The following is a 14,642-nucleotide window of genomic DNA, read 5'->3' on the forward strand; positions in this document are numbered from 1 at the left end:
TCCCTGGTGGGGTGGGCATCGTACCTATCAGGACCCTCCCTCTCCAGCATCTGGACTCCTCTTTTCCCAATGGAATACCCAGAATTCTGGCATGGAGCCCACCAGGCAGGGACTCCAAGCTGAGATGCGGGATTTGAGGCCTAAGGCTTGTAGGGAACCATGAGCTTTGAACAGGGTCTAGCAGTCTAGATGTCCAGCTCACCTAAGGCCCCTCGAAAGCCAGCCTGCCCTTCCTAACAGGCCCTGCCCTCAGACCTCCTAGGCTGGTGAGCACCCTGCCCCACAGAGGCCTGGGTGCCACAGCCCTGACTACAGGTAGCCCAACCCCTCCTCCCAGTGCCAACCAGGCCTGCTCCTGGCTACTTAAGACATGGACAGGATTCCAAAGAGGGATGAACCAGCCCGTTTACAGTGGGTTTCATACACATAACTGCTCTGGGATCCTGGCATTCTAACAAGAGTTTTAGAGACAAACTAGAAGGATCTGCTCTGGAGTCTCAGACATGGATGATGTCACACAAAACGGGGACTATGTGGGTGGGGCAGGAACATGTACTCAGGGCAGCAGTTTCCAAGTTTGGCCGCACATGAGGATCACTTGGGAGCTCTAGCTTAGGTGCATTCTGTGCCCCGGATCCGAATGTCTGGGGTGGGACCAGCAGCAGCTCTGAAAGAGCCCCAGATGGTTCCAATGTGCATCATTGACTAGGAGTTGCTGTCAGAGAGTGTGAAAGGCAGGCTTTGCAATAAACAAGAGCTGGATTTGGGCCACAGCTTAGCCTATGTAATCGTGGCTTCTGGGTTCCAGGTGCTTCACTTAATCCTTGCCAGAGCTCTGGAAGGTAGGCAGGGAGGATCCCTGCTTCCAGGTGAGGGACCTGAGTTACGGGTTTTGGTGGGCCTGGAGCTGGAGGTCAGGCTGTTGCCCCTCTCTGGACCAGGGTTGCCTGGCCTCAGAGATGTTGAGACACAGTCTCTCTGTTCAAGTGAGGGCAGGAGCCCTGGGTGAGGGCAGGTTAGATGTGCCCCAGGTAAGTAAAGGGTGGCCTCCCATAGCCAACAAGTTTAGGAAATGCTAGTTTTATACAGTCATTAAAAATGCAGTCTCTGAAGAATTGTAGTGAGCTGGGAAAATGTTCATGATGGAATGATAGAGAATTAAATATAACAAGGAGGATTAAAAAACCACACATCATGATCTCAATTACATGTGTGTGTGTACATGTGTATGTCTTCTTGGCTAGAAAGGAGACTTAGAAGTAAACACACCATTTTAACAGAGGTTATTACATTGGGTTATGAGAGTTTGGATGAATTTGCCTTTCTATTTTAACTTCTCCTTACTTCCAAATTTTCCTCAGTAAGCAAGTATTTCTATAATTAGGAGGAGCTGACTCTGCAACCCCATGGACTGTCGGGCTCCTCTGTCCATGGGATTCTCCAGGCAACACTGTTAGAGTGGGTAGCCATTCCCTTCTCCAGGAGATCATCCCAACTCAGGTAAGGAACCCAGATCCATACTACAGGTGGATTTTTTACTGTCAGCCACCAGGGAAGCCCCTAGTAAACTTCAGTCTTTAGAAATATATGACAGTGATAATGGTATTGTGGTTCTGCGTGTGTCCTTTAAGTTCTTGTCTTTCAGAAAGTATATACTAAGATGTTTACATTTGAAATAACATGATGGCTTGAGTTTGCTTAAAATGATGAGAGATGGGGAGTAGATGGAGGTGAAATAGGACAGGTCACAGAAGGGTAAGGGCTATACGCAGGTTCATTATATTGCTCATTTGACTTTTGTATATGGAAAAAATGTCCATAATACAGAATTTTAAAAATATTTATTATATCACTATATGTATGTATAAAATATAATAAATGATATATATGTTTGTATTTGAACAATGGTTCTTTAAAAAAAAAAAAACTTTTTTTTTTCTTCGTAAACATTCCTATGGGCTGGAATAAAGCACAAGTTGGAATCAAGATTGCCGGGAAAAACATCAATAACCTCAGATACGCAGATGACACCACCCTTTTGGCAGAAAGCGAAGAAGAACTAAACAGCCTCTTGATGAAAGTGAAAGCAGAGAGTTTAAAAGTTGGCTTAAAACTCAATATTCAGAAAACTGAAATCATGGCATCCTGTCCTATCATTTCATGGCAAATAGATGGGGAAACAATGAAAACAGTGACAGACTTTATTTTGGGGGGATCCAAAATCACTGCAGCTGGTGACTGCAGCCATGAAATTAAAAGATGCTTGCTCCTTGGAAAAAAAGCTATCACCAACCTAGACAGCATATTAAAAAGCAGAGACATTACTTTGTCAACAAAGGTCTGTCTAGTCAGAGCTATGGTTTTTCCAGTAGTCATGTATGGCTGTGAGAGTTGGACTATAGAGAAAGCTGAGCACCGAAGAATTGATGCTTTTGAACTGTGGTGTTGGAGAAGACTCTTGAGAGTCCCTTGGACTGCAAGGAGATTCAACCAGTCAATCCTAAAGGAAATCAGTCCTGAATTTTCACTGGAAGGACTGATGCTGAAGCTGAAATTCTAAGACATTGGCCACCTGATGTGAAGAACTGACTCATTGGAAAAGACCCTGATGCTGGAAAAGGTTGAAGCAGGAGGAGAAGGGGAGGACAGAGGATGAGATGTTTGGATGGCATCACCAACTCAATAGACATGGGTTTGAGTAAGCTCTGGGAGCTGGTGATGGACAGGGAAGCCTGGCATGCTGCAGTCCATGGGGTCACAAATAGTCGGACATGACTGAGCGACTGAACTGAATTGAACTAAAACATTCCTATGGGAACATTTAGGAGAGTGCTTTCAGTTTTCTCTTAATAAGCACGTCCCCAGAGAGGAGCTAAATGGCCTTCCACTGGGTGTAGTCTGCAGCCCTAGCCACAAGCCTAGTTCCAGAGACAGGAAGTCCTCATCTATGCAGTCCTGGGTCTCATCGGGGTCACTACCCACTTCTGTCAGCTGGGTCAAGACCTTCCACCCATCTTTGGACAGCCCCACCCACCTGATAAAAGGGCCATGGTGAGCCCAACCTTCCCCCATGTTACACGGAAACTTCCTAATCCAGAGAAAAAGCTCATGATTATACACAGAGACTACGTCTCCAGGGGTCTGGGGTGCTGGTGAGAGTCTTTGGGCAGAGAACAGGCTCAGAAGAGTGCATCAGGGACAGCCCTGGGGTGGGGTCTGCAGGCATGGGTTAGGGCCAGACCCCACTCAGGAATATGTTCTTGATGTGTCTTCCCTGGAACCTGAGCAGGACAGGGGGAGATGACTCTGGGCACACCCTGTTCCGAACAGAACTCCAGGAATGAGGGAGGCACCCAGCCTCACCCTGAGGCCAAGGCCTGCCCAGGTGAGGAAGTCTCTGTGGATGGGCTGTGTGTTGATGACAAGCTGGCTTCTTCAGAAAAGCCCACAGGGAGAGATTTCTCTCCGGCCCCAAAACTATAATCCTAGGCTTTCCCTGGGAACCAGGCTGCTTACATCTAAGTCTTGAAACAGAGTGTTCCTGTTTTTGCTTTGGCTACTGGGAAGCTCCAGACCAAAATTTATGACACACTTCTCCCCTCTTTAGAGAACCGCATCAAACTTGTTTCTGTGTATGAACTCAGTTTTGGCTTTATTTTCTTTATTCACTGATCCCTCATCTGCTTATTTTTTGTCCTTTGTTATGTTTTCTCTGAAAGCTACATCATTATTTTTGGAAGGAGATAGTTATGAGTAAATAAACAAAAAACATTGTGAAGTTTGGGATTCATGTTAAAAGTTTCTTCTGGCCAGATAGGTTTACTATACTTTTTAACTACAACATCTTGTTGAATTAGTAGGTAGGTCGTTTCTCCTCTCCCCTTCCCCCTTTTTTTAAAGTTGGTTTTTATTTTTAGTAAATTGTGTATGTAATTTGTTTCAAAGAGTCAAATGCCTCTTGTCACCAAAACGAAAAGAAAGAAAAGAAAAAAACAGTAGCCTCCTGACCTTCTTGCCTGCGTTTCCTGTTCCTCAGACTTGGAACTCTCCTGACTGATTCTGCATAATGTGCTGATGCGGTTACTTCTGGATTTTTCAGCTCGGGGCGTTTTTATGGACTTCGCAGTGTGCAGATGAGGATATTCTTCTAAACAGCCTTCCACCCCACCCTCCTCTCCCGCTCGGCTCATCTTGCCCCCCTCCACCCCTCGATGGCTCAGCTCAAGCCCTCACTGCTCACGTTGTTTCTAACTGCTGAGAGCTGTGTGGTCTAGCGCACCGGGGCTACATTCCCTTCTGTCCTCCCTGGAGTTAGTCTCTGTCTCCTGAGTTGCATCTCCCACCCCATATGACACGTGACTGGTGGGGAACTTGGGACCCTCTGAGGGTCACACGGCACAGCGAGGCCCTGCCCCTGCCTCTCTTGGGCCTCTGCCAGATGAGGCACTCCTCTACCTTCGGGAAGATCTGGGTTTTGGCCTAAGGAGAAAGAATGCCTCCTTTCACCTTAAAGTTGCTGCCCCTGGAGCTTACCTGGAATGAGCCAAGGGCCAGTTCAAAAAACAGCTGGATTTCCATGGCATCCTCTGGGGAGAAGGCGAAGATGATGTAGTGAATTCCGAAGAGCGGGATCAGCAGGAGGGTGGACTTGGCCAGACGCCTGGGGGCAAAGAGGCACTGCAGTCTCGGGCAACCCCACACCCACAAGCACCCCCATCTTGCCTGACTACGGGAGGCTCTGCCACGGTGTCCCCACTGCTTGTTTATTTAGCTTTCATTTTGGAAAATCTCCAGCTCCCACATACCCAGTACCTGGATTCACTCTCCAAACTCTTGGATTATGCAACCTTATCAGTAAAATGCATTGAACCCGTAGCCACAGGAATTACGCTATAACATATGTGCATATGTTACTATTAAGATATCACACACTGTCTAACATATTATTAGCAAAGCCACCATTCTCATTTGTTAGTTAATGAATATCTGTAAGGAGAAGCTCTTTTGTTTTCTTCCCAGGGTAGGTTGCCAAATTTAGCAAACAAAAATACAGGATGCCCAGTTCAATTTGAATTTCAGATAAACAGCAGATAGTTTTGTGGGGGGTTTTTTTGGTGTAGGTACCAAAAAAACTATTAGCTATTTATACAAGCCTCGGATTAAACTGGGCATCCTGTATTTTATCTGGCAACTTTATTCTTGACCCCAGCATGACCCTACTTCAGAGCCACTGCTCTAAAGATACCCTAGGAAAATCTGTCACCAAGTCATCCAGGCCTCTGCCAGATTCTGAGAACCCAGAACATCACAGAGAAAGCCCCTGGTGGACACTGATTTGCCTTTAACAGTCGTCATGGGCTGAACTGTATCCCCCTCCCCACAAAAAATAATTTTAAGTAGAAGCTCTAACTAACCCCTACTACCTCAGAATGTGACCGTATATGCAGATAGGGACTATGAAGAGGTGATTATGTTTAAATGAGGCCATCAGGGTGGGACTGTAGTCTAATCAACTGGTGTCCTTTTAAGAAGAGATATGGGGATGGCACATGTATAGAGAAAAGGTCCTGTGAGGACCCATCAAGAAAGTGGCTTGCCAAGGAGTGAGGCCTCCGGAGAATTCAAATCTGCCAACACCTTATTCCTAGGCTTCTAGCCTCCAGAATAGTGAGAAATTAAGTTTCTCTTTCTTAAGTCAACCACTTAAGTCACCACTTTAGTGGTGTCTTGCTATGGCAGCCTGAGCAGACTAATATGGCATCTTTCTTGACCATCTCAAAGATTTTAAAGTATTTTTGAATCACATTATCTTGAAAATCTGGTGAAGGTCTAGTGAAAGCTGGAAAATACACAGTCGACCCTTAGCACCCGTGGGGATTGGCTCCAGACCCTCTGCAGACAATGAAATCCTTGGATGCTCAAGTCGCTTATATGAAATGGGGTATTTGCTTAAATCTATGCACATGTCCCCATATATTTAAATAATCTCTAGATTACTTATAATACCTCACACAATGAAAATATTTTGATTTGGATTTTTTCCCCCAAATATTTGCAATCTGAAATCCAAGGTTGGTTGAATCCTTGGTTGCAAAACCCACAGATAAGCAGGGCTACTGTCCCCATAAAAACTTGAATTTGGGCCCCTGACTCCCTAGCCTCATCCCAAGGGTGAGATATCTACCTACAGGGGTCCTGCTTAGATTTCTTTTCTCCCCACCTCCAGGGCAGTTCTGTGAAGAGGAAAGGACCCACTCCTCCTTCCCTCCACCCCACTGTAAACTCCCTGGGATGAGGTCCCAGTTCTTCCTCCTCCTCTACCTCTAACAGTATCGAGCACCAGCTGGGTAAACAGTAGGTGTTCCGTAAATGCCTGCTGACTGACTGAGTGCTGTCTTTGCCTTCCACTTACTTATAATGGTTCACTTCATTTCCTCCCGTTTCTTGAGTTCTAAGTTTTCTCATCAGGATTCTTAGAATGTTTATAAAAAGGATGAAATTAATCTGTAAAACACAAGACAGAGGTGAGGCTAAAGATGATCTGCTTTCCAGCCACCTCTCCTGGCTCCAGCTCCAGGCAGGGAAGGCAGTTCAGCCACAGCAAGACAGCACGTCACGCCCTCCAGCACACCCAGTCCTGGAGGAACACACAGTCTTCCATGGCTCAGCCTCCACTCCTGGGCTGCAGGAGCTCTGAGGTCTGCTCAGTTGCAGGGTGGATCACTCACAATTGGAATGTTTTGGAATCTTATTAAAATGCAGGCCTGAGATTCAGCATTTCTAGCAAGCTCTAGGGGCTTCCCTGGTGGCTGAGAGGTTAAAATGTCTACCTGCAATGCGGGAAACCCGGGTTCAATCCCTGGATCGCTGGATTGGGAAGATCCCCCTGGAGAAGGAAATGGCAACCCACTCCAGTATTCTTGCCTGGAAAATCCCATGGACAGAGGAGCCTGGTAGGCTACAGTCCACGGGGTCGCAAAGAGTCGGACACGACTGAGCGACTTTATTTTCACTTTTCAGGGAATGAATGCCAAAGCTGGGCCTTGGACTACGCCCAAGTAGCAAAGGCTTTATAAGCAGAGGTTCTCAAAGTTTAAGGTGCAGATTGCTAGGCTCCGCCCCCAACATTTATGGTTTAATTTGCTGCTTCTTCCTTTCTTTCTTTTAGCTGCAGCTTGCAGAATCTTAGTTCCCCCACCAGGGACCAGGCCCTCAGCAATGAAGGCCCGGAGTCCTAACCACCAGACCACAGGGGAATTTGCATTCTTAACAAGCTCCCCGGTGAAACTGCCAGGTTAGGGACCACATTTTGAGAATCACTGCTTCAGAGACTTACGGTCGCTCTGCAGCTCAATCACCAGCTCCAGGAAGCCTTCTGATCACCTCCTTTTCCTGATTTATTGTATTAGGGATGATGCTACTTGTAAGGGCACTTGAAATACTTCAAGGGGCCAAGTGCAAGCATCCACTTGTGTCCATTAACTGCCGATTCAATCCTGCCTTTCTAAAGGACAGGGACCGCATCCTTTCCCCCATTCCAGTGCCCAGTGCCAGCCACACTACGAGGTCGCCCATATAGCACCCTCTCTCCTCCCCTCACCCACCAGCTCCAGAATCATTTTGCAGAAGCAGGGATCAGTGGAACTGACTGGACGGGCACCCTCATTTTCAGACGAGTAGCCTGGAGGCCTAGGGCCGCTTGCCAGAAGACACAGGATTAGTGGCGTGTCTAGGACCCCAGCTCAGCACCCCTGGTCAGGACACTTCTCAGCTCACTCTTTGTGCATCTTGCTCTAAGCATGGTATAAACTAACAAAGGCTCTTTGAGTTGTATTTAATAGGAAGCATTTGAAAGTGAAAGGGAAAAATTTAACTATCTCAAGAATAAATCTTAAATATAGGAATTCTGGGCCCCGCGACAGGCTGAGAGAGAGATACTTGGCATCAGGAGTGCCCCCTCGCCCACCAATATCCTCAATCACTAGAGAGACCACAGTCTCATGAAATCAGCCTGGGCCCTGGGGCTCTCCTGGACTGGCCTGTCAAAGTCCCAGAATTATAGCAAGGAAACTGGCTCAGTATTTAGCAGCTATAGCACAGCAGTTGATCAAATAATTTCAAGTGACATTGGAAAGCTTACATCTGTTAAGGAAAAAAAACAAACTAGGACACAAAACTGTAATAAGCATTTTGAAAAAGTACCTGCACTCAAAGAAAATTGCAGGACAGAAAAGCACAGCATAATGTCCATCTAGGTGCTACAAATATGGGTGATTTTAGTCCCTTTTTAAAAATACATTTTGTATTTTTCCATTTTTCTATGAATTGTATTACTATTACTTTAGAAGTGAGAATGTTTTGATTTAACATAAAACAAGTACATTCTTTGTATAACACAATTAGTGATAGAATAGTCAATATTTTTCTGCCATATTATTATGCTAATAAAAAATGTTCAGAAATTATTTAAATGTGACAAGCTGACAAAAAACAACTTTTGATAAATAATAGCAGATTTCAGTATACAGTTTTCAGTGTATTAAAACTATAATAGGAAATGAAAGCTTAATATCCTTCACTATCTCTTAAATTTTAATTTAGTCAGATTAGAAAACACTATGCTAAAGTTGGCCTAATCAAAATTATAATCAAATTATTTATTTATTAACAAAGTAACTTTGGGTAGCAATGTCTCAGGGCAGCAAAAATAAAGTTGTGTTTAAAGCACTAGACACCCTCTGTACTGGTGATAACTGTGCATTCTGACCATATCAGTCACTGTGTTTCTAACCCTAACTCCTACCCTGAGTGGTTCCAAATTAATGAATGACCTTCACACCCTCTAAGAGAAGCAGAAATAGGGAGAAGTCATTATGCTCTCCTGAGCGAAAAAGTTGGCCTAAAGCTCAACATTCAGAAAACGAAGATCATGGCATCTGGTCCCATCACTTCATGGGAAATAGATGGGGAAACAGTGGAAACAGTGTCAGACTTTATTTTGGGGGGCTCCAGAATCACTGCAGATGGAGACTGCAGCCATGAAATTAAAAGACACTTACTCCGTGGAAGAAAAGTTATGACCAACCTAGATAGCATATTCAAAAGCAGAGACATTACTTTGCCGACTAAGGTCCGTAGTCAAGGCTATGGTTTTTCCAGTGGTCATGTATGGATGTGAGAGTTGGACTGTGAAGAAGGCTGAGTGCTGCAGAATTGATGCTTTTGAACTGTAGTGTTGGAGAAGACTCTTGAGAGTCCCTTGGACTGCAAGGAGATCCAACCAGTCCATTCTGAAGGAGATCAGCCCTGGGATTTCTTTGGAAGGAATGATGCTAAAGCTGAAGCTCCAGTACTTTGGCCACCTCAGGGAAGAGTTGACTCATTAGAAAAGACTCTGATGCTGGGAGGGATTGGGGGCAGGAGGAGAAGGGGACGACTGAGGATGAGATGGCTGGATGGCATCACTGACTCGATGGACGTGAGTTTGAGTGAACTCCGGGAGATGGTGACGAACAGGGAGGCCTGGTGTGCTGCGATTCATGGGGTCGCAAAGAGTCGGACACAACTGAGCGACTGAACTGAACTGAACTGTGGCTGCTACTCAGATTTCTCTACAATTTCTAGCTCTCCTGTTGTGAGTTGAGATAATAGGGAGGATGGTGTAAAATTCTACTCTTTTCTGTTTGTTTTTTGGCCACACCATGCAGCATGCAGGATATTCGGTTCCTCGACCAGGGATTGACCCCTGCATTTGGAGTGCCAAGTCTTAACCACTGGACCACGAGGGAAGTCCCAAATTTTACTATTTCCCACCCTTCCCCCCCAATTCTACTATTTTTGAAAAAAGAAAAAAAAGGAAAATGGGTTATGGGATGGCCCCTTCAACCAAACACGCAAGGCAAGCCAGCCAGCTAGTGGAAGAGGGGGTTGCTGCCCAGTCTGACCCTCCTGTGAGCCTAGGAAGGGCACTTCCTGTCACCTGGTTCTGTAGTCTTGGCATCCTTCTGAGACTGTGCATATTACTTAGGAAAAGGGCTGCCCCAGGGCGCCCTCCCCACCCCATGGATCTTCCTTATCCTTAGCCACACCCACAGGCTTAGCTACAGGGCTCTGGACTGCAGAGCAGAATCACCTGGGAACTTAAAACCAAGCTGAGTGCCCAGGCCCCTCCCCAGGACAAGGAGAGCCTGAATCTCTGCTATTGGTATTTTTTTTAAAGGCTCCCAGGTGACAGGAGAGCAAAGGTTGAGACACCCTGAACTGCCCTGTCTAAGAGTCACTCCTCAATCTCGCCCCTGAGGCCACCTCTTCAGGCCTGCCCTCCTGCCCCGGCACATCACCACAGAGGATAAGACCACAGCAGCCTTGGCTTTCCCCAGGTGCTACCCCCTCCATGATCCTGGCTCAGTGAGTCTGCCCAGTTCAACCAGAGAATGCTTAGAAAAATGATCAAGATCCAACCATCTGAACCAGTGGAGGCAGAATCTCAAGTGACCCGAGCCAGCCACTCCGGGTAAGGAGCTCTGCTTGGTACACTGAAGCTGCTCCCAGTGGACAAGGCCAAGGCAAACTTTTGCTCTGGCCTCGCTCCCCTCCCCTCTGGCAGTCTCTAGAGGCAGGGCTCCCAGACCCTCCTGCTGCTGCCCAGCCTCTGGAAACTCTGGTGTATTCCTCCACACACCTGGAGGCAGCGATGCTGGCCTTGCCAAGGCCCTCCACCCTGCAAGCCTGTCACTGTTCTGGTCTCTCCCATTGGAGCCCAGATCAGGGGGGCTAGCTACTTACCAGGATGGAGAGGATCACAGGCCCTCGGATGACCCACCAGATGGACGCATTGGCATTGATGTCCCAGCACCTAGGGAAGGACAGCCAGGCATCACTAGTAGTGGGGAACTGGGCTGACTAGAAGAGACCTGTTCTCAGACGTGCCCTTTGCTGGAAGGACTACGTTGTGGTCCTGCCCTCTGGAGACTGTGGGCTTAACGCCCTTAGGACTGACCGTCTCCTGCTGCCAAGAGCACCGCCAGGGCTGGGGAGCATCCAGGCTCCAGGCAAGCCCAGTGAGTGTCTAGGGAGCAAAAGCACACAGATCTGAGATGGAAGATTCTGGACCCCAGAGCCAAGTGCATGGTCAAGATCATTGGGGAGCATGGTGGCCAATGGTAGCTAGGCAGGTGAAGTGTCAGGGAATGAAGTGTCTGGGTGAGTATCATGTGACCTCAGCTCTGGGGACATCATGCCCCGGGGGCATGGGGGGACTTAGCAAATAGACACACTGCGCTTGGTCTAAGGTGGCCACAACTCTGCCCAGCTCATTTTGCCACAGGGGACCTAGGGAATGTTGACAGAACTTTCCATTTGTTCTAGAGAAATTAAAAATCCAGATTTTTTTTAAAGGGAATTAATTCAATTAAAAGGATTATTTTAGACTGAATTTGGATGGCAAGACACTTCTACACCTCGTCCGCCATGGCCTGGCTGTGTCATTACATGGATGAAACATGGCCTCCCACGGGGCCATGCTGCCTCACCACCTCCCCAGCTTCTTTCAAGCTTTCCATCCATGAGCCCACTCGCAGCAGCCCCCAGGCTCACCCTGTCCCTAAGCCAAATCTTTAGAGAATGAGACTAGATCTCTTTGCACCCATCGGGGATTTGAAAGCTGCTTCTCCCCTCCTGCTCTCCTGAGTCTGCAGGACTCACACATCCCATGTCGGGAGGAGCGGAGGAGGGAGCTGCCAGGAAGAGAAAAGCTAGGTTGGTCCTTAGAGCTTCCTCCCTGAGCAGCACAGCTCTCGTCAGGCACCTGACCCAAGCACAGAGCTGATGGGGCAGCAGGAGGGTGGCTCAGCATGTCTGCAAACACACATCCAGGAGAGCTGGGCACTCAGCAGCCTGCACGGCAGAGAACCCACCTGTGGCTCCGGGTCTGAGACATAGGCCTCTCCTAGACAACAGCTTCAGAGAAGGGTCCATCCTATTGAAAGAACTGGACCATATAAAATATACTCTTGTTACCTCTCCATCCAACAGCTTACCCGACATCTTCCAGAAAGTACCTGGTGACAGCCCACGAAGCAACAAAGATGGCTGGGGAACCTGAGGGTTAAAAATAAAGGGGGAGGGTGGGCAGAAGGGAGATGACTCAGTTTTCCACACCCTTATGAGAAACAGGACAGTCAGTGACTCTAGGCCAGACAGTGAGCAGATGCTGAGGTCTAGTTGCCATGGAAACCCCATCCTGTGTAAATGTGCAGCCTCATGCTTCAAGGGTGCCAAGGAATCCTTGGGAACTGATGTAGGATCAGACATATCCTGAAGGCCACTTCAGGACAGGGGTCTCCTTGGGCCAGACTTGGGCCAGACTCTGAAGGACTGCTGCAGGGGAGAAGGGAGGGGACCCTGACCTTGTGGAGGCCACTGGTGGAGGCCCTTTATCAAACTGGGATATTTGGGGAGGGGATTCAAGACCACAGGAGAACAATCAGTTCTATTCAAATATTGATTTGTAAGAACTTTAGCCATTTGACTGATAATGTAACCTATCGACATCATTTAAACAAAAATAGATTTTAGACTAGAGACTTGTAATACACAAGAACTTTAAAGACAAAATACAAGAACATTTCCTGACTTCTAGTTGAACACGTTAAGTTGAAGTTACACATTTATCTGTTTCTCACTGACACCCCTTCAAACTGATAGTAAAAAATTAAAATGCTACAAGCCTATAAGCCCAAAAAATGGAAAAGGAGGGTAGAGCAGATGAGAGATGTCAACACGCTTAGGAGGCTGGTAGCTGGCAGAGGAGCAGTAACTGGCTGGTGTCCCGGAGCAGAGAAAGCTGAAGCAAGAGTGCTGCACAGGGGTTGCCTCTGAGAAGGCACTTGTTCTGCGTCTGGGGGTGGGCAGCAGGATGGTTTGGAAGTCTGGACAGGAGGCAGGTAACCGCCCCAGGTGGTCAGAACCACCCTCCCACAGCCAAATAGTCAGCTGCTCATCTCTGACAGAAATGAATTCTTGGGGGCAACTGAGCAGAGGGTGGGAGGGGCTCTCAGCTGAGCTATGCCTGTGCTGCCCAGTACTGCCGTCTCTCACCACTTGTGGCTTCCGAGCCCTTGCTACGTGGCTGCTCTCAAATGAGATGTGCCAGAAGCACAAGATAGCAGATGTGGAAGATCTGGCATGAATAAAAGAATGTAAAATATGTTATTAACAATTTTTTAAATCATACATTAAAAGGTTGATATTTTGGTTATATTGGGTTACATAACACATACTATTGAATTTCACTAATTAGTGAAACTAGTTTCTTTTCACTGTGGTTACTGAAAAACTCTAAGTTATATAAAATATAACTCAGATTCTATTTCTAATGGACATGCCTGTCTATCCCCTAACTGAGAAGAGCCCCATCCCTAGGCTGCTCAGTTTTCAGACCTCCAGCAGCCAGGATTCTACGCTGCTCCAGCCCTCCAACCTCCACCCCAGGTGGGAGATGAAAGGGTTCCTCTCTGGAGGAAGCAAACAGCATTAGAAAAAGGGTCTATAGATAGCCATGCTGAGGACCCCAACACAGTGGCCATTTCCAGTCCAGTCTCCCATGAGAGATGTGACCCAACCCCCAAGCACCACCACCACCCCACACAGACACACACACACACACACACAGACGGGCTTCAGTCAACACTGAAGTGACTCATTCTTAATTATGAATGGTCAAGGTCACCAACATCTGAGGAAGGCTGATTACATAAAAGACAAAGACCAAAACAAGCAGAGAAAAGGAACTCAGAGGAAATAGACCATACAGGCTACAGGAGGAACTTGAGCAAAACAGTTCTAAGGAATATCATCAGAGAGATCAGAGGGAAGATTACCTCTACAAGACACAAACAGGATGCTGAAAACAGGGAGCATTCAGAGAACGAGGAAGAGGGCTTGGAAACTAAATATATGATGATCAAGACTTTAAAAAATTCCATAGATTGCCTAGAAGATAAAGACCAGGAACTTCCCAGAACACAAAGTGTGGAATGAAAAGTATTAATAGGAGGAAAGAAAGGAGAAAATTAGAAGTCAATTCCAGGATGTGAACCATCTGATTAAAAGTTTCAGAAAGAAAGGATTAAAACCAGAGGGGGAAAAAAGATCAAAGGGACAGTGTAGGAAGACTGTCCAAGAAATGACATATGTGAGTCTCCAGATGAAAGGACCGCCACTCAGCAGCAAAAAGGAGGAAAACAAACTTGCATGGGGGCACATTCCTATGGCATTTCAAAACGCAAGGGACCAGGACTTCCCTGACAGTCCAGCGATTAAGACTCCATGCTTCCGGACTTTCCTGGTGGTGCAGTGGATAAGAATCGCCTGCCAATGCAGGGGACCTGGGTTTGATTCCCTGGTCCAGAAAGATTCCACCTGCTGAGGAGCAACTAAGCCTGAGAGCTGCAAATTGAGCATGTGCTCTAGACCCCGAGAGCCACAACTACTGAAGCCTGCATACTCGAGGGCCCTCAAGCCCAGAGCTAATGAAGCTATGGAAGCCCGTGTGCCTAGAACCTGTGCTCCACAATAAGAGACACCACCATGACGAGAAGCCCGCGGATGGCAGCTAGAGTAGCCCCAGTTCTCCACAACTA

The 14,642-nt window shown here is 47.1% G+C and overlaps 1 protein-coding gene and 1 long non-coding RNA gene across 3 annotated transcripts in view; one reads left to right on the top strand and one right to left on the bottom strand.

Moving 5' to 3' along the window:
• Positions 1–14,642, bottom strand: part of SCTR (secretin receptor) — a 73,494-nt gene that overhangs the window by 2,301 nt on the left and 56,551 nt on the right. The window contains exons 8-11 of one of the 2 annotated variants that reach the window (XM_069574441.1): positions 12,039–12,099; positions 10,786–10,855; positions 6,413–6,504; positions 4,534–4,660 (exon numbers count right to left, since the gene is read on the bottom strand). In XM_069574441.1, coding sequence (XP_069430542.1) covers positions 4,534–4,660; positions 6,413–6,504; positions 10,786–10,855; positions 12,039–12,099 — 350 coding nt within the window. The remainder of the gene's footprint in view (positions 1–4,533; positions 4,661–6,412; positions 6,505–10,785; positions 10,856–12,038; positions 12,100–14,642) is intronic. The other variant, XM_069574442.1, reaches the window with a different exon arrangement.
• Positions 1,434–3,778, top strand: LOC138432833 (uncharacterized). The gene is made up of 2 exons (XR_011254005.1): positions 1,434–1,500; positions 1,971–3,778. It is a non-coding gene; the product is annotated as an uncharacterized lncRNA (long non-coding RNA).

Source organism: Ovis canadensis, chromosome 2 (genome assembly GCF_042477335.2).
Source record: "Ovis canadensis isolate MfBH-ARS-UI-01 breed Bighorn chromosome 2, ARS-UI_OviCan_v2, whole genome shotgun sequence".
Taxonomy (NCBI): Eukaryota; Metazoa; Chordata; class Mammalia; order Artiodactyla; family Bovidae; genus Ovis; species Ovis canadensis.